Source organism: Mustela erminea, chromosome 7, assembly GCF_009829155.1.
Source record: "Mustela erminea isolate mMusErm1 chromosome 7, mMusErm1.Pri, whole genome shotgun sequence".
Classification (NCBI taxonomy): Eukaryota; Metazoa; Chordata; class Mammalia; order Carnivora; family Mustelidae; genus Mustela; species Mustela erminea.
In genome coordinates this window covers 59,395,890-59,414,577 of record NC_045620.1, presented here as the reverse complement: position 1 = coordinate 59,414,577, position 18,688 = coordinate 59,395,890, and the positions used below count along the sequence as shown (strand labels likewise).

The 18,688-nt window shown below is 40.9% G+C and overlaps 1 protein-coding gene across 26 annotated transcripts in view; it reads left to right on the top strand.

The window, feature by feature from the left end:
* The window catches only part of MAP4K4 (mitogen-activated protein kinase kinase kinase kinase 4), a 198,078-nt gene that overhangs the window by 155,320 nt on the left and 24,070 nt on the right, over positions 1-18,688 (top strand). For 2 of the 26 annotated variants that reach the window (XM_032351739.1, XM_032351735.1), the window contains exons 14-26: positions 1,252-1,338; positions 1,918-2,130; positions 3,133-3,294; positions 5,871-6,104; positions 7,046-7,152; positions 8,670-8,821; positions 9,508-9,605; positions 10,200-10,208; positions 11,721-11,896; positions 12,400-12,520; positions 13,585-13,776; positions 15,833-15,950; positions 16,275-16,445. In XM_032351739.1, the coding sequence (XP_032207630.1) occupies positions 1,252-1,338; positions 1,918-2,130; positions 3,133-3,294; positions 5,871-6,104; positions 7,046-7,152; positions 8,670-8,821; positions 9,508-9,605; positions 10,200-10,208; positions 11,721-11,896; positions 12,400-12,520; positions 13,585-13,776; positions 15,833-15,950; positions 16,275-16,445 (1,840 nt within the window). The remainder of the gene's footprint in view (positions 1-1,251; positions 1,339-1,917; positions 2,131-3,132; positions 3,295-5,870; positions 6,105-7,045; positions 7,153-8,669; positions 8,822-9,507; positions 9,606-10,199; positions 10,209-11,720; positions 11,897-12,399; positions 12,521-13,584; positions 13,777-15,832; positions 15,951-16,274; positions 16,446-18,688) is intronic. The other 24 variants (XM_032351761.1, XM_032351740.1, XM_032351750.1 and 21 more) reach the window with 20 other exon arrangements.

The window sequence follows — 18,688 nt, the reverse complement described above, 5'->3', positions numbered from 1 at the left end:
TTTAGACTAATAGGCATGGGCCTTGGAACCCAGGTTAGAATCAGATTGGCTTTTTGGGGCAAAATTTATTTTGTAAGATAAAGGTTTCTAAGGAAATATATATGTCATGATTTGTGTTATACACCATTCTCTCAATCGGAATTGTTGGTGAACTAAAGCTTCTCTCCAGCCCAGATTTATGGCTATTTTTATTTTAAAGTATGTGCCATAGTGTAAGGGGATGGTGAGCATTAGACACTGTAAAGACATAATCTGAATTTCAGAATAAAATTTCTCATAGATCCTTTAGTCTACTCCCCTTTAGGAAGTAGTTGGCTTTTCCCCCTGTTGATAAGGAAGGAAACTTCTCGTTTGTATTTCAAAGTTGTTTCATGACTGTGTCTTATTTAAGCCTCACTAAAATCTTGAGAGTTGCAAGAAATATTCTTGATATTCATCTCTCAAATGAGGAGACTGAGAAAATCAGAGGGCTTTCTAGAGGTCCTAGATAAGGGTCTCTTGATGTCCTAGCCCCTTAAATATGCATGCAACTTCAAGGTTGGATTTCTCCTCTTTACATATTTTGGGTTTGTTTACCTGTTTTCATTGTTGCAGAGACTTGTTCTCTTTTCCTTGAAAATAGGCTTCCCCCAATCCCCCACCTGTACCCCCTTACCCCTAAGACACACACACACTCTGTCATAGTCCCATCGTGAAGAGCCTGGGCCTGTTCATTTATGAGAGATCACCTGCATCTGTTGTCTATGGACCATGCATGGCTTTTCAAATTAGTCATTCTCTGTACCTTCTGTGTCATCAGAGAAAACACAAATCATGTTTGTTCTTTTTTAATATTAAACAGGTTTCGGTTTGGGGTTTTAAAAATTGGCAGTCCATGCTATTTATAAATAATGACTATAAGAACCATCTGGGGCAATGTGGATCCACTGGTTTATCTAATTAAACTCTTGATATCTCTGGAGTCTTCTGTCCTTAAGAGGAATATCATGGTCCTTTGAAATCTCACATTTGTGTTTAACAGTGGTGTTCTAACAGAAGAATTTTCAGATACCTTTGTATATATCAATGGAGTGTATATCATTTTTTAGACTCTTTAGATCTTGGCCAATTTGAAGATCTTGGTAATAAACTCATCACTAAGCGAATCACCACTGAAGACCATTGGGGCAAATGGTTCTTGGTGCTCCATTCAGGTGGTTCTGATGCTTTCCTTTTGGATAAATTGATTGCTGGGTAATTTCTGTGTGACAGGAGTATATCAGGCGACAGCTAGAAGAGGAGCAGCGGCACTTGGAAATCCTTCAGCAGCAGCTGCTCCAGGAGCAGGCCATGTTACTGGTAACGCCCTGTATCTGTCTTGTTCTGTAGCATTAGGGCTCATTTTTCTATCCCTCCCCTGAGCTTTGGGCAGAGCTGTGGTGATCACCAGACCATTTTGGTTAGTGCTGTGGACTGACAGGCTCAAATGGAGACGTCCTCTGTGGTCATGCTACTTTGGGCAACTTTTCAAGGTGGCTTCTGTATATTTACTTATTTCCTGTTAAAGAGTTAACTGTTCTCTTTGGTAGATAGCAAGGTTTTGAACAGAACTTGGCATTCAGTGAACAAACTAGAATGCTAAGGGCTGAAAGTTAAAATCACATGCCATAGGACTTTTGTCTAGTATATTCTTACTTTTGAAACCACCAAAACCAGCTTTTAATTGAATTCTCTCTCTGTCCAGTGATTTTATGGTTAGCAACAAGCTGTCAGATTTTTCCACAGGTAATACGCTCTTTAAAATCCCAGTCATTTTGCTCTATTATCAAACAAGGGGGACAAAGGGCATTATGTTTGTAAAAAGTTGAGACTGAATCCAGAGAAGAGGCGAGCTCTGCGGTGTCCCATAGATTTAGTGTTCTCCTCTCCCTCTCCAAGGAGTGCCGATGGCGGGAGATGGAGGAGCACCGGCAGGCAGAGAGGCTCCAGAGGCAGTTGCAACAAGAACAAGCATATCTCCTGTCTCTACAGCATGACCACAGGAGGCCGCACCCGCAGCAGCAGCAGCCACCGCAGCAGGAAAGGAGCAAGCCAAGCTATCACGCTCCGGAGCCTAAGCCCCACTATGAGCCCGCTGACAGAGCTCGAGAGGTATTTTCTTTCCTTTGTTGCTTAAACATTGATCCGGTGTCGATTATTCCCTAGAAAATAATAGGATAATGCTTAGGAACTGTGTAATACTAAGACTTGAATGGGACAGAGACTAATTATGAGCCACTCTCTTGGTTTTCTAGCTGAGAAATTGTGGTTCAGAAAAGTGAAAGGACACTTGCCCAAGGTCTCTTATCTGCTTAGTGTTTTTTTCTATAGACGACTAGAATGCCTCTGTTAACAAATCACAATGAATTGGACACTAAAAGGAGAAAAGATTGTATGGCAGAATCATACTAAGAATGTGAACAAAGGGAATGGTGGCCCGGTTAGCTATATTCCCCAAATCACAATGAAAATAAAGTGTAGCCCAGTAGCCTTGTAGTCCAGTTTACTAACTTTTCAAAGACTGTGATTTGTTACTGAATTGACACATTTGGGCACCCAGAGCCTCACCGTAAGAGAACCTCACCATAAGGATGTGGTGAAGCAGTAACTGTTCTGGGATACTAAGAATACAGGGGGCTGCTTCTAGAGTGTGTTTAAACCTGGCCTATAGGTGGCATCCTGCTACCATGTCTCACCCTCACAGAGAGTAGCATCTAGAAACAAGTGTTCTGCCTATTCTGGGATGCCTTAATTTTTGGTAGGATGAAATGTGCTTTGACTTCCTGATGATAATCTTTTAATCTGTTGGTTAAGTTGGTTGTGACATTAGTTTTGTTTTGTTTTTTTTTGTTTCCTAGTTTGTCATCATGTACAATCTAAGAATTCTTGGCCAGGAGGTTTTAAAAGCTTAGTTTTTATTTTCATAAGTATTTCTTTATCTCAAATCGAATTTTAGCCCCATTTTATTTGTCCCCTCTCTTTTTAAGCCACCCCTGTCTTGGAGAAAACAGAAAAATTATTTCTAGGACCCTTCCACTTTCAGGCTTTTTTCGGGATCTCTGCTTTTCCCTACTAACGTAACACTAAGTTATGTCTTCTAATTCTCTGATGCAGGTGGAAGATAGATTTAGGAAAACTAACCACAGCTCCCCTGAAGCCCAGTGTAAGCAGACAGGCAGAGTATTGGAGCCACCAGTGCCTTCCAGATCAGAGTCTTTTTCCAATGGCAACTCCGAGTCTGTGCATCCTGCCCTGCAGAGACCAGCTGAGCCACAGGTAGCAACAGCCAGGTGGCTGTGGGCCAAGGAGACTCACACCATAGCTCACTAAGCCATGGACCTGCTTGTAATGTTTACAGTTTGGTTTGTTACCACATTTAGAAAGAAAAGAGATGAGCAGAAGTGATTTTTGATTAATATACAGGCAAAATACCCTCAGTTGATAGAGAAAAGGATTTTTATTTGTTTGTTTTTAAGATTTTTGTTGTTCTTACTAAGAGTATCTAGATTCAGTCATTTATTCTTTTAGTCTTTTTGTCTTCCCTAACTCACATGTTTGTAAACAAGTGCCTCCTTTCTCTAATAGAAAAATTTTTCAGTTTAGGTTTTAGAATATTAGTACCATAAGTACACAGAGGAAGAATCATAAGCTTTGGTCCTTGGCTCCTGGCCAGTTCCATGAGTGAACTTTAGAAAACCAGTGTCTGCCCTGAAATTACATGTAGAATTTCTTGGTTTTGTCCAACTGTGCATATTTTTCTGGGAAAAGGGCCTTTTATTAGATTCTCAGAAGGTTCAAGATCCAAAAGAAGATATGCTCTAATAAGTTAAGTGTACATTGCCCTGACGTAGGTCAGGGTAAAGGTCATGACCTCTCATTGGACTGGCCACAGCATTCTGCCTAGTCTAGGTGAGGGAGAACCCCCTGGGCTGAGTACTGTGTGGTTAAAAGAGAGCACCCTGTACTATCCAGAGAAGGAAGGCAATAGTGGGGCTGTTGGATCTAAAAGATCCTTAAAACACAGATTGCCATTTTCTTACTGAAAATAAGTGACTTTCAGATATTTTGCTCCTTGAAGTTGTGTGATCCAGAATATTGGGAACAAATTCTTAAGCCTGAATTTACCAGTTACTGGTGTTTGCAAATGTTAGGGGATAAAATCTCATATTGTGATAGAAATAGCTGTGGTGTTCTGAAAAACTAATCCAAGTGAGGATTTGAACATGCTTTAAAATAAATAATCCCAGTGTGGAGGAGTTGTTAAAAAAAAGGGGGAAGAAGAACCAGACCTAAGCAAAGGGCATGTTTGTGAGGGTGGTGGGCTTTGAGGGGCAGGGAGATATTTATATGGGGTCAGCAGTTTCTAGATTCGCAAAAGAGCTGGCCAACAAGCCAGAGAGCGAGGAAATTGACACAGAGGCGAGGGAAGAGAGACTGGCAGACTAGGTTTGACAGCACTTGTATGAAGGGTCCAGGACTGAAATCTTTATTCTGCAGGTTAAAGTTACCACAGATAGAAATTTTTATCTGTTTGGCCATGAACAGGTTAAAAAATAGGAATTCCCAAATTATGTAGGCTACTTTTATATTAATTAACTAATGTAGTGCCTAGAGATGGTCTGTCTCCCTTTTCCTCCTGCTACCGAAAGCTGGTTTGGGCTGAAACCTCTACTTACAAAAACATTCTTTGAGGAGACTAAGATTCTTATTTTGAAGCCCATTTTTTATTATAGTTACAGATAATACTTCCAGTTTCACATTTTTCCCCCTGAAAATTTTAAACATTTTAGCAATCCGAGATTATTCCACTCTTGAGATTATTCCACCAAGAAGGAGAATTTGTGACTCTCCCAGAAGTAATAGAAATCATGACCTGGGACTTAACTCTGAATCTTGCATTTGGAAAGGTAGAACCAGTTGTGATTTGGTATTTTTAGTTTTCATTACATATGTTGATATAATGGATAGCATAGCTAGAATTTTGTAAATTGCAATCTTTAACACTTATTTTAAAATAATAAGATACAATAAAGAAGATACAGACTATTTCAGAAATTGTTGTATCAACTGAAAAAGCAACCACATTAACTCAGGTGACAAGTAGTTGTCCTGTTTTTTCAGTTGTCAAGTAGAAGGCATATAGTCCAGAAGCAGTAAGGAGAGGGAATGATAGTATTGAATATTCCTAGAGAAACCAAAATTCCTTTTTTCATAACTACTGTGAACATGTATAGAGATTTCTAAGGTTTGAGTGTTTTAGGACTTGGGAGAAGAAAGCAGCAAAATTGAGGGTGTATTTGAAAAGTTGGCTGTTTTTAAGTTGTATTACCGTAGTCTGCTAACATACAAGGAGTTTGTCTTTGCTCGTGAAATGTGTTGTTCTGTGGTTATTTGGTGTGAAACCTTATGCTGCCAGGTGTCATAAGAATGGATAGCTAGGTCTGCATGAACGGCAGTGTCTGTCTTGTGATTTTACTTTCCTCCTTCCCTCTCTCTCTCTGCCTGTCAACTCTGCTTTGACATGGATGTGCATGGAGCACGTTGTCCTCCCTTTTAGGATCAGAGATCTACGAGGGGTTTTTTTGCTTTGTTTTGTTTTGTTTCATTAATCTTCATGTAATGTTAGTCTGGATATTAAAAGTTTTCCTTATAAATGTACATTTGCTTTTTTCTATATACTGTGTTCCTCAGCTGCTTCTTCACTTAGAAGTATAACTGTTCCACTGCTTGGCTTACCTAGGACTGTATTGCCCCTGTTTGCCTTCCCCCACTTCTTGGTTTGGATTTGGTATTGACCGGAAAAGCGTTTTATGCAGAACGCATTGAATGTTTGTGTTTTGTTTTCTTGTAAGGTACAGTGGTCCCACCTGGCATCTCTCAAGAACAATGTTTCCCCTGTCTCGCGATCCCATTCCTTCAGTGACCCTTCTCCTCCCAAATTTGCACACCACCATCTTCGCTCTCAGGACCCATGTCCACCTTCCCGCAGTGAGGTGCTAAGTCAGAGTTCTGACTCTAAGTCGGAGGTACCTGACCCCACCCAAAAGGCTTGGTCTAGATCAGACAGTGACGAGGTGCCTCCAAGGGTAAGAAGCAGAAAGACAGATGTGTGCTGCTTTTTTCCTTTTTGTTATTTTTTTAAAAAATTATTTATTTTAACTAAGGGTATGGTGACTTCACCAGAATGAAGGGGCAATGAAACTTCAAAGGAACTTTTTACAGTGGGGCAAGTTCCATAGTTATGCAGTTATATTCAGTCAGCCGCCAGTTAGTTTTTTTATGGTTGTTGTTAACTCTATACTTAAACACAAAGTAACAGAATAATATATGAGTAAGTCTATAAAGAATATACTCCTAGAATAAAAAGAATCAAAATATATTTTGGCAGTTGTCTTAAGCATTTATACAAAAGCTACAAATTATTTTGCAATATTAATGAAGATCAAAATTTTCAGAAAAGGTTCTTTTAAGTAAAATTTTGCATTGAAAATTCCAAAAAAATGATTTTTTTCTTTTTTAAATTGAGGGATTTTTGGTTTCCTTTAAAATTTTTTGTCTTTTGGTAATTACTTAATGGTAAAATTAAACGAAAGGCACATTTTCATTTCGTTTATTTTCCCTCCACTTGGAATTTGCTTCCTCTGAATATTTTCTTGCTTCCTACCAGTCTTTGTTTCCTACTGATCCATTTGTAGACCATTGTTTGATTTCTTTGAGCTTATTTTCCTGATTCTCACATTATCTCAGCAAAATGCTTTTGTATGTCCCCTGCCACAAAGCTTCAGTCCAAACATCATTTGAATGTTACAGAAGCTTAGAAAGGCTGTTTGTCCTGGCTCCTTTGATGCCTTTGACTAAAATTTCTCTATTGTATTATATCAGTGGAGGGCAGAGAAGAATCAGGGGTGGTGGGGGTAGTGATAGTAAGGCTCACATAAGTATGAATGTTCTAAAAATGTTTTGGTAGGAAAATCTTTTTTCTTCTCATATTTTCAATAATTTAATTGTTGTGTTTTTCTTCCCAAAGGTTCCTGTGAGGACAACATCTCGTTCCCCTGTTCTGTCCCGTCGGGATTCCCCACTGCAAGGCAGTGGACAGCAAAATAGCCAAGCCGGTCAAAGAAACTCCACCAGGTAAGAGAAGAGGGAAGCTTAAGAACAGATTTACTGCACAGCATATTACATCATGTTCATTTTCATAAAAATGTTCGTAAACATGGAACGTCTGAGGTAAAGAGATGGTCACTTTATAAAAGAAAAACTGCCAGAAAATCCATTATTGTGAATAACAACAAACTGGTCTCTAGTGAAAAGGGAGTTTGAATCCATTTGTGTATTTTAGCACTTTTAAAATGTAAACTCCCTGGCTCTGTAAGAGCAAGTGGATGAAACGGCAGGAAAGGCAAGGGAGAGATTAAGAGAATTGGAACCTGAGGAAGCTTGTCATCTAAAGGATGTCCCAAGTGCTTGGGACTGGTGCAGAAAACGCTACTAAAGGAAAGTCAGTGGTTGACTTACAGTCTCTAATAAACTAGTGAATTAACCAAATAATATTTTTAGGTTGTAGATCTGTTCTGTGTACTATACAGTAGCTGTTAGCCACATGAAGCTACTTAAATTTGGATTTAACTTAATTAAAATTCAATAAAATTTAAATTTCCTTAGCTATACTAGTTAAATTTGAATTTAGCTTAATTAAAATTCAGTAAAATTAAAAGTTAATTTCCTTAGCTACACTAGTCACATTTCATGTGCTCAGTAGCCACGTGCAGGCATGGCTACCATGTTATTACCAGTCAGCAGTCGAACATTTTCATCCTATCAATCCTATCAAGTGATTTCCATTGGCCAGTACAATCCTAGGGGAAGGGTACACTATGTTGACTGTTTTGTACTTAATCGTCACCAAACCTCTGAAATTAGCCTTTTGTACATGGAGCCTTAATATAATTGGAATACAAAGATGGATGACAGACCAGAAGCTGCAGAGAGCCTTCTTAGTCCTTAAATGATCAGGGTACACTGTGGGATTCTCCTGTGACTGACTGAGTCTGTGTATTAATTGTGATCTAATAAACTTGTGCTCTGGGTGCGTCCATGGTTGGGGAGCATCATAGCCTCTTAATAACTGGTTTCATACAAAGTAGTATGCTGCGTAAGTGTTGGTTGGCTCTTAAAGGCATTGATTAACAGTGAGAGCAACAGCCTAGGAACAGCATAATTTATGTGTCATTATATAAGTGGAATTTTTTTATATTAAGAAACTGAGTTTATAGCTGTGACAGGAATGGTAACATTTTTAGACTGAACAGTAGCATTTCTTGTCAATTGTTAAAAAGATTTGGGGTCTGGCTAATGGTAGTCTGTTATTTAACATTTTTGACTTAAGCTTATCTGAGATATTTCATAGACCCAAAACTAATGTAACACTGTGTGTCAACTACAATTTAAAAAAGGATATCTGAGTAAAATCCATGAATGATGTCATTGTAACTTTTGATGAATTTAATGTTGAATGCTGTTTGTAGGCCTTTTTTTTTCTCATTATACCTACATTGCAGAGACATTGGTGGACACATCATGCATCTGTTTATAATTTGATACGACATCTTGGGATAATGCATTAGCTGTTCTTTGTTCTTTTCTAACAGCAGTATTGAGCCCAGGCTGCTGTGGGAGAGAGTGGAGAAACTGGTGCCCAGGCCTGGCAGTGGCAGCTCCTCGGGGTCCAGCAACTCAGGATCCCAGCCAGGGTCCCATCCGGGGTCTCAGAGCGGCTCTGGGGAGCGCTTCAGAGTGAGATGTAGGATACCTTTGCTTTTCCCTTACCACATTAACGATATTGGGCTATATGATCAGTATATTGGAGATCCTTTTTAATCCTGTATAAAGGCCTGTGGTTTTTTTTCACAGCTGCATATCACAAAACAGTGTTTCAGTGCAGGTTGCTAATGATAACCATAATTTTAATAATATAGGGTTCACTTGTTCACTTTTGAGAGCTCACACATGCCTAGCACTGTGAGCACATTATATGCATGATCTCATTTAATCTTTAAAAGAACTCCATGAGAGAGAGAGAGAGGGATAGATGTATTGTGTCTCCATTTTACAAATTAAAGCAACTGTGATTTAGTGAAGTTAAGTAACTTGTCCAATAAGATTAGCTAAATGTCTGAGCTAGGATTTGAGCCCACTTCTTTCAGTATAGATTCCCATCAGTGCTGTCGTCCTTATTGGTTATTTTCATCCACAAAATAATAAGCTAATGAAAATTCCCTCTTTTATATTATTGACATAGTGTAACAAGGTATTGTGAAAACGTTAAGCAGAGTCAGGTCTGTTTGGAGACTTGCCTTGAGCGGGGCTACCAGAAGTGGGCAGAAGAGAACAGGAGAGAAAAAAGGCTAGGTGGGCTAGGTCAGATTTGTGACATACTTCTCTGTGTTTATCTGTTTCTGCTCTTTTTGTCTTTCTTGAATTTCCTAGCATCGTCCAAATCTGAAGGCTCTCCATCTCAGCGCCTAGAAAATGCAGTGAAAAAACCTGAAGAAAAGAAAGAAATTTTCAGACCTCTCAAACCTGCTGTAAGAATTACACAGAATCAATTTACTTATTCTAAGCTTAAGTCAGGTCTTTCTATTAAAAATACGTAGTCGAGAGTCCCGCAGTCCTTTCTGTAGGGTTTCCCCCGTCCCCTGCCCCACTCAGAATTAAGGAATTGGAAGGAATGCCATGTTCTCGGACACATTTGTGCATATCCTGCCTCACTGCTTTGTCATTTTTTTTTTAAGTACAAAAGAAAGAAAATCTTTTTTATCTCTTTGCTCAACATTAACCTTGTCGTATTTTTGATGAGTTGGACATTTACAAAACAGGTTTTTAGAGTAAATTTTTTACATCATCTTCTTTTTCAACTCACCTATTATTTAAATTCTGCCTTTTGGTACTGGAGTGACAGTTTTGACTTCCTCATACTTGGCCTTTAATCCTTGATGCATTAACCGACCATGTAACTGTGCCCAAGGTGGGACTGAAAGCCTTTTGGAATTTTGATTTCCTGCTTGAATTGATTCCTGTCCTTCCCCTCACTCCCCTTCTTTCTCCCATGCTTCCTTATGCTGTGCGTTCTTCATCACTGATGGCTTCTCCGGCTCAATGAAACTGCACCTGCACTCAAGGGCGAAGTGGTAAGCCCCGTCTCTGGAAAATGCCACAGTAGAGCACCATTCCAACTGCCTCTTAAGCTTAGCTTGTAGTCCATCTGTATTTCTTTTCCTCCCTCAACTTGTCTTTTTGTTCTTTTCTAGAACTCAGAAGTTCTAAGCTTCTGCTTTATCTTTTTTAACATAGAATTTGCTGCATATATTTATTATTACAAGGTAGAACTTCTAAAAATAATTTCCTAAAAAGCCACAGTCATAATCATGAAATAGTAACACTGAAAGTCTGATACACTGTTATTTCAGAGGCTCAGGCTCAAAGAAGAGCAACATATTCTTAACTGTGGAGAAGGAAACTCCTTTGGAACTGCTAAAAAGAAAAAGGAAAAATGACTATATAGCCTGCTTTAAAAAAGAAAAAAAAAAGTCATTACTTTTAAATATGTGATTCCCAGGTAGAAACCTTGGACTTCTGTGTGAAAGCATAGAGTATACACAATAATGACAATTGAAAATTATATGTAGATAAATTGAGTGTTAAAATATCTCATATGGAAGAATCATGGGAAATGAAGCTACTTTTGAATAATTTTTTTTTTTTAAAGATTTTATTTATTTATTTGACAGAGAGAGATCACAAGTAGGCAGAGAGGCAGGCAGAGAGAGAGAGAGGAAGAAGCAGGCTCCCTGCTGAGCAGAGAGCCCGATGCGGGACTCGATCCCAGGACCCTGAGATCATGACCTGAGCCGAAGGCAGCGGCTTAACCCACTGAGCCACCCAGGCGCCCCTGAATAATGTTTTTTAAAATAGATTTCCTTTCTGTCTCCTGTTTGTACTTGTTGGCAGTGTTGCAGGAAAACATGGGTCAGGTGGTGCCAGGGAGAAGTGCCTTATTACCTCCTGCCCACAGCTGCACGTGCTGCATCCACTTTTTCACTTCCTGTGTCATGGACCTTCTTAGGAACGTGGCAAGTTTAACACTCCATGAAGTCAGATATGAATAGTATACTCACTTTTTTACTTTTCGTAGGTTGGAAATTATTAAAAGGTGGAGTTAAAAATAACAAGTTCACCAAAGAAAACCTTTCAGTCAGCCCAATTTAACTAGAATCTTGCTTCGTGGATAATCTCTTTGAAAGAAGACTTTGTTAAATAGGCAGACCTCCAAGGATTTTCCTTCACAACAATCTTGATCTAGAATTTTATGTTAGGGTTTTTAAAAAGCACTATTAGCCTATCATAAGCAGATTATGTTTTTTATTGTTGTGAAATATGAACTGTGTACAACATTTTTTGCTTTTTATTTTTCACCTTTTTACATTTTTTAGTTTTTTCTATCAAAAGCTTTAAGAGGTCACCTTCCTGTAAGCTCTGGTAAATACAGAATACTGGTAAATACAGAATAGTTTTACAAAATGGATGCCGTGGCTATTTTATCAATAATTAAAATGAAGATTGTCTTATAATTTGCTGTTTTCTTCCCACTGCCTCTGGCACACACCTCTTTGCCTTACTATCTTTTCTGTCCTATGCGTTAGGATTTGACTGCACTGGCCAAAGAGCTTCGAGCAGTGGAAGATGTGCGACCACCACACAAAGTGACAGACTATTCCTCATCCAGTGAGGAGTCAGGGACGACAGATGAGGAAGACGATGATGTAGAACAAGAAGGGGCGGAGGAAGCCACCTCTGGACCAGAGGACACCAGAGCAGCGTCAGTCTTTGGTGTATTTTAGAGAGGCTGAGAGCGTCTCCACTGAACTTTCTTCCCATTTAGAAGCAGTTCTTTCTAAACCTATCCTGACTGTATGAATACTTAACCATTGAGTTCTCCTGGGTTCAACAGCAGGCAGCCTTTGTGTTCTTCCCTATTCTGTTTGTCTGTGTGCATGTGTGTGTCAGTGCTTCTCCCCAGTACCCTAATGTGTGTTTTATTTTTTTTTTTCCTTTTAATTTGAGGGTATGACAAAAGGGAAGTTCCAATTTGGTTGAACCACGTTAACCATGAGAATTCACTCTAGATATTTTTGCTCAAAAGCAGACTATACTGACAGAAAGCTCTTTGTTGAAGGGGAAGAACTAGGCATTTGTTTTCTTGGAGGAAACTCTCTCTGTAGCCTGATCTCGTCTTAGGCCTTTAGGAAGGTGAAAAATCTAAACAGGATGTTCTCAGCTCATGGGATGATAGCCCTTCACTTCTGAATTTTGTCTCAATAGGTCGTCTCTGAATTTGAGCAATGGTGAAACAGAGTCGGTGAAAACCATGATTGTCCATGATGATGTAGAAAGTGAGCCAGCCATGACCCCATCCAAGGAGGGCACTCTCATCGTCCGCCAGGTACCTGTGTCTTCCCTCTGTTGTTAGAGGCAGAGCTTCTCCTGTAGTCATTAACCCACTTGCTCATTCACTCACTCATGCTGTTTCTACATCATCATCTGTTTTCATGTTAACAAGACCCAGAGGGTAGAGTGTTGGGGGCTAGGGAGGCAGATATGTGCTGCATGCCCAGAAGGTAGCTAGCAGTCTTCCACCCCACATCGCTGCTCCTCTGCATGTTTTGCGGCAGCCCTCATTTGAGCACCACGCTGAATCTCACAGTCTGTGTCTGAGTAGTAGAAAAGCCACAGGGACTCCCTTCAGCAGGCTCACAGAGCGAGGAGGCAGAGCACTGTCTGGAGCAGAGCAGCCACAGACATTCTGCAAAGAGCTCCCAGCTGAGGGTCCACAGTGCTGTCACAGGAGCAGCCCTTAGGCAGGCGCAGTGGGAGAGTGGATGAGCCTCATCAGTCACAGGAGGGCCTCTGAAGCAGAAGGGCTGGGAGGTCTCTCTTGCGTGTTCTAAAACGTTCGTTTCCTCACTTGTTGAATATTAAATGTGTACCACCCCGATGTGCTCGGTTCAGATTGCTCAGCTTCACAACTGTCTGTTCATTTCTTAGCTTAGAAGAGAGAGAAGTAGTGCGCTTCCCAGGACATAGAACAGGCGCCTTTCTAGTGTTGGACTTTTCCTGAGTGTGTTTCATGTAATGGCATTGCATTTGGATGGAAAGTGGGAAGAATGTGGAAAAGACCAGGATTCAAAGAAGTGACAGGGTACTCTTTAGAGCTTTAGACAGGAACATTTTTAAAGGAAAAGGAAGGCGAGTGGTTTTGTTAACAACAGCTAGAGTGGCAGCTAACCCAGGTTAGGCAGTCATGCTCCAGTCCTGTGGCCACCAGATGAGGCACTTTGAATTGCATTCGGCGACTTAAGTGTGAACAATTCCGACCAGTTTCCTTCCTTCCTTGATTATTTAATGGAGTTTGAAAAGTCACACAGCACCTTTAAGGCAGTTATCAGTAGGGTCATAGGGAATTTCAGCAGCGCTTGAGCGAGACGAGTGTGCCTGTTTTTTCTACAGAGTACAGTTGACCAAAAGCGCGCCAGCCATCATGAGAGCAATGGCTTTGCCGGTCGCATTCACCTCTTGCCAGATCTCTTACAGCAAAGCCATTCCTCCTCCACTTCCTCCACCTCCTCCTCCCCATCCTCCAGCCAGCCGACACCCACCATGTCCCCACAGACACCCCAGGACAAGCTCACTACTAATGAGGTATGTCTCGCACCACAGCTGGCTGCTTTCCTAGGGTTCGACCAGCACTGCCTAGTAGCTAGTTTGCAGAGGAGACCTTTCCCACGCCCCTCACCCACCCTCCCCACCCGCTTTCTTCTGTCACCTACCCTTCTCCCCAATCCTAAGTAACATCTTTCAGATCTGCATACAAATCCCGTAACCCTAGATCAATGTCCCTTCAACTTGCCAGTTCACTGTTTCCTTTTCTCTAGATAAGTGTAGTTGCATGGCTTTCTTTATTCAGTTTATTTTTTTAAAGTCTAAATAAAATGATTGCCGTGTTCTTGGATCCATTATGTATTTGGCATGAAATTCTTGTAGTCGTTTGTGGAATCTGCCTTTATCATTCTTTTTAACTGACAAGTAAAATATAGAAAAAATTTGATTAAGCAGACTTGGCCATACCTGGACACACTTGTTATCCTCTACAGGAATCTCCTTCAAACAGGGCTGGATGGCTTTTTGTTTTTGATAGGGGGAGACTGTTGGTTGGTTAATCATTTGTTTTCACCAACCCTGTTAAAAGGACTTCTTTCCTTGAAATTCACAGAAAAGGCCAAATGATTTTTAGGGAATTCTAGAAAATTAGGATGCTAAGAAGGGCAAAGTTCTGAGCATGCTTTTAATTTAAAATTTTGAATGGGAAATCCTGTGTGCTCGTTTGAAGGCTTGGCTGTGGTGCTCAGTCTGGGTGATAGGTGGGTGATGCTTTGCTCTTTGGAAAAAGATTATTCTCCCCATGCAGTGACAGAGTCCACCTTGAGCACCCTGTATTAAATTAAACAAGTGGTTTGATTTCTTGGGAGGTTTGGTTTAAATGCATTTGGCTAACAGTTGAAGGAGGTTGAAAGTGGCACGTAGCTTCAGCCAATCTTGTTAATGTAAACATTTAACTGCCAGGCTGTCTCTACCTACTCTGATTTTGGTTCCCTTTTGAGAAAGAATCAGAATAATCCTCTCCCCCTGAGGAGCAGGGGCAAGTCAACTGCTTCTAAGGTGGGCTTGCATAAGATTGGCCGTCGGATGGATTGGCCGTAGGACAGGGTGGGAAGCTTGCCAGCAGACAGCTATGTCAAGTGGAAGGAGAGAGCCTGGGAGCCTGGGCAGGCTCGGGCTCTAGGACATGGCAACTTTTAGCTGCCTGTGGAGGGCAAGAAAGTTTTCAGGACTAAAAAGCACTTGATCAGAAGTGTTCTTTTTTCTCCATTGATTTATCCCACCTACACTCACTTTTCTCCTTATATTTATATTTAAACTTGGCTCCATTTTGCTCTAATGTACAGTATTTACTATAACCCTTAACTCACTAAACTGGCAAGTTAATTTTTCTGTTTGTTTTGTTTTTAATTGTCATTACATTTCCACTTAACAATTTGTTTCACTTTCTTTGTGTTTTCTTTTTATTTTTGTCTTAAATTACACTATTAACCAAAACACTAGTGCTCCTAAAAGAGCAAAAGTATGTGCCATATCTTGTCATTTGCACCTTTCACTGATGAGCCCCTGTTCGATACGGGTTTACTGATGATGCACCTAAATGGTGGTAGCCAAAGCTTCTGTAGCTTTCTGGCAAGAGGCTCATGTTAAAATGAGTAATACAAAGTCAGGATTTGCCAGTATTCCAACAGAGGTTAATTGGCCTTTTTTGGGCTGAAGAGTAAATTCAAAAATTGATGAACTGAGATAGACATTTCAAACCTCCTTTAGGAGTTTTTATTATAATTATTAAAAAAAAGAAAAAAGAAAAAACTAGGAGCACAAAGTATAGATTTTATTGGTAGCTCTCAGCCTCCTGTCTTACATGAGCAGCATATCTGAAGGGAGATGTAGCTCTTTGGTGGTTCCAGGTTGAACAGCCTGTTGGTGGGGTGTGTTGTGCACATGCAGAGGCACCCTTGAGAGCATTTGGGGGAAATGATGCAGGAGGGATAGGTCTTTCTAGTGGGAAACCATGCAGTACAGAAGTGGATTGAAATGTTTTATGTTCAACTTTTTAATGTCATTTGTATTAATAAAATTGAAATTTACATTGCAGACTCAGTCCGCTAGTAGCACACTCCAGAAACACAAATCTTCCTCCTCCTTTACACCTTTTATAGACCCCAGATTACTACAGATTTCTCCATCTAGTGGGACAACAGTGACTTCTGTGGGTAAGTAAACTAGCAGCAAGAAAGCAGCTGACAAACAGGACTCAGTCACTTTGTGTCACTCTTTCTGGTGGCTTAGGCATGGCTTGGTGGTTCTTTGCAGGCACAGACCTCGGATACAGAAACACCCATCCCGCTTGCATTGTCTTACTTGCAATGAGCTGCATAGTCGGTTTCCTTTTTCCATATACATTTCTTACAGATTTCTTTTCTTTGACAAAGAGTTGGTTTATAGCATATGAATACTCACTTGAGGTGTAGCGGGGGAGGGAGGCAGGTGCAGTGTTCGTGTGTGAAGAAAATAATTTTAAATGTACTGTGTTCTAGTGGGATTTTCCTGTGATGGAATGAGACCAGAAGCCATAAGGCAAGATCCTACCCGGAAGGGCTCAGTGGTCAATGTGAATCCCACCAACACTAGGCCACAGAGTGACACCCCGGAGATTCGTAAATATAAGAAAAGATTTAACTCCGAGATTCTGTGCGCTGCCTTATGGGGTAGGTATCTTACTGCTGCTACTGTGATGTCATCTTTTTATTTTCCTGAAGGGTGGACTGGTCTTTTAGAGAAGGTACTATTTTGGACAATTTGGGGATTTTGTAAAGAGTTGTTGACAGAGAAGTTGGAAGACTTCCATGATGCTCACTCTTGTTACCTCCTGCAGAATTGTGTAGGTGCGTGTACGGGCTTGCACTTATTTCAGCCACTGGGTATTGGCATGAAGGACTGAGCTCCCATTCTTTGAGGGAAAGCAAAAAGTAAAAAGATGAGAAGGACATTTGATTTGGTCTTTATTTATAGGGAGAATGAAGAAGCATGTTGGATTGCTTTTTAAATGTTTCCATTGAACATTTTTTCCTTGCTCTTTCAGGACTTGGGTCTAACACGGAAATGAAGCTTTTTTTTTTTTTTTTTTTTTTTAAGATTTTATTTATTTATTTGACAGAGATCACAAGTAGGCAGAGAGGCAGACAAAGAGAGAGAGGAGGAAGCAGGCTCCCCGCTTAGCAGAAAGCCCGATGTGGGGCTCGATTCCAGGACCCTGAGACCATGACCCGAGCCGAAGGCAGAGGCCTTAACCCACTGAGCCACCCAGGCGACCCAGAAATGAAGCTTTTAAAAGCAGATTGCCGGGGCGCCTGAGTGGCTCAGAGGTTAAAGCCTCTGCTTTCGGCTCAGGTCATGATCCCAGGGTCCTGGGACTGAGCCCCTCATTGGGCTCTCTGCTCGGCAGGGAGCCTGCTTCCCTTTCTCTCTCTCTGCCTGCCTCTGCCTACTTGTGATCTCTCTTTGTCAAATAAGTAAAATCTTTAAAAAAAAAAAAAAAAAGTGAATAAAAATTAAAGCAGTTTGCCATGGGCCAGAATGTGCAGAAGGAGACCATAGCGTGGCCTTTCCCTGTTCCATCTCCATGTTGGTGGTGCCGCCTCTTCACAGCTTACAACGGCACAAGAGACTATGCCTGAGGAGGGTGACACGTGAGGACTCTGCTCTCTCATTCTGAGGCTAGACTCTCTGTCTCCCCTGGGCCATCACTTTCCTCACTCCCACAGATAGACCGTCCTCTTGGCCTTACCTTGTCTTCCAATCCCACACTTAACAAAGTGTTCTCCTCCTGCCTAAACTCTGAAATTTTTAGCAGAGACCCTATTTCTAGTTAGTTTCTTCCTCCCTTGAATGCAAGTACAAGTGGACAGAAGACATGTGATCCATTTTGGTTTGAGTGCATAGCAAATTGACCTCAGCGTGTTGTTTGTTGGAGTGTTCTGATGGCCTCTGCGTCCCCAGTGACCAGATCAGCTCTGTCCATGTCCACCTTACCCCTCACCTTCAACCCCTAACCTCTCTCAAGACTTGAGGCTGACATGAGCGCCTCAGCGCTCACCTCCTGAACCTTGAGGTGTTCCTCAGTCCTGCTGTTGAAGAGGGGGTCTGTTACTTCTTAAAAGTTCCTCCTTGTCCACCTTTTAGACTTTTATCTGTCCATTGACATCTCTCCTCTCCTTTCCCCGGCTCCTGCGCAGCCTCCTCCCAAGGGGTCCAGGAGAGGCGTCTTCCCTTTGCAGACACACCTACTTCTTTTTTCACTCTTTGGGTTCTGAATTTCTGTCTTCATCATCACGGAGTATCTTAAGTCCCCCATATTAACCTCATAGGCAGAGGTAACAGTAGCCACTGGGAGGGGATTACTGGGATCACAAAAGGCAGCTGTCAACGTGTTGTCACTGCCCAGCACTGTGAAGTATTGCTCTGGGAATGCAAGTTGTGATCACATCCCAGGGTTGAATTCCACCATGTTTATTCTTTGCCCTCCATGGGAGAGTATATATCATCAAAATTCAGTACATTATATTTCATGTAGAAATTATGTTAATTCTTTTGAAATTGCTGAAGTAATTTTTATCTAGAATGTTTGCACCTGGTAGCAGTCTTACACTGATTTATATTCCTCTACTGTCTTACAGAGTGCTGAACCCCGTTTTGTGCCATTAATTGATTTTTTTTTAACTAAAATCCTTCTTTTTCCTAATTAACTTCTCTCATACCTCAGAGAAGAGAGTATCTCGAGCTTGTGTTTTTGGAAATGTAATGGAACTTCCATTTTTAACAATATGTGGAAAGGAAAGATGGGCAGATGACATAACGTTGAAATCTCTTTCTGTAAATTGGTATATTTGAATTGTTCCTTGGCTTGGGGCACATTGATGGTGGGTTTCCTTAAACTGCTAAGCTAAGCTAA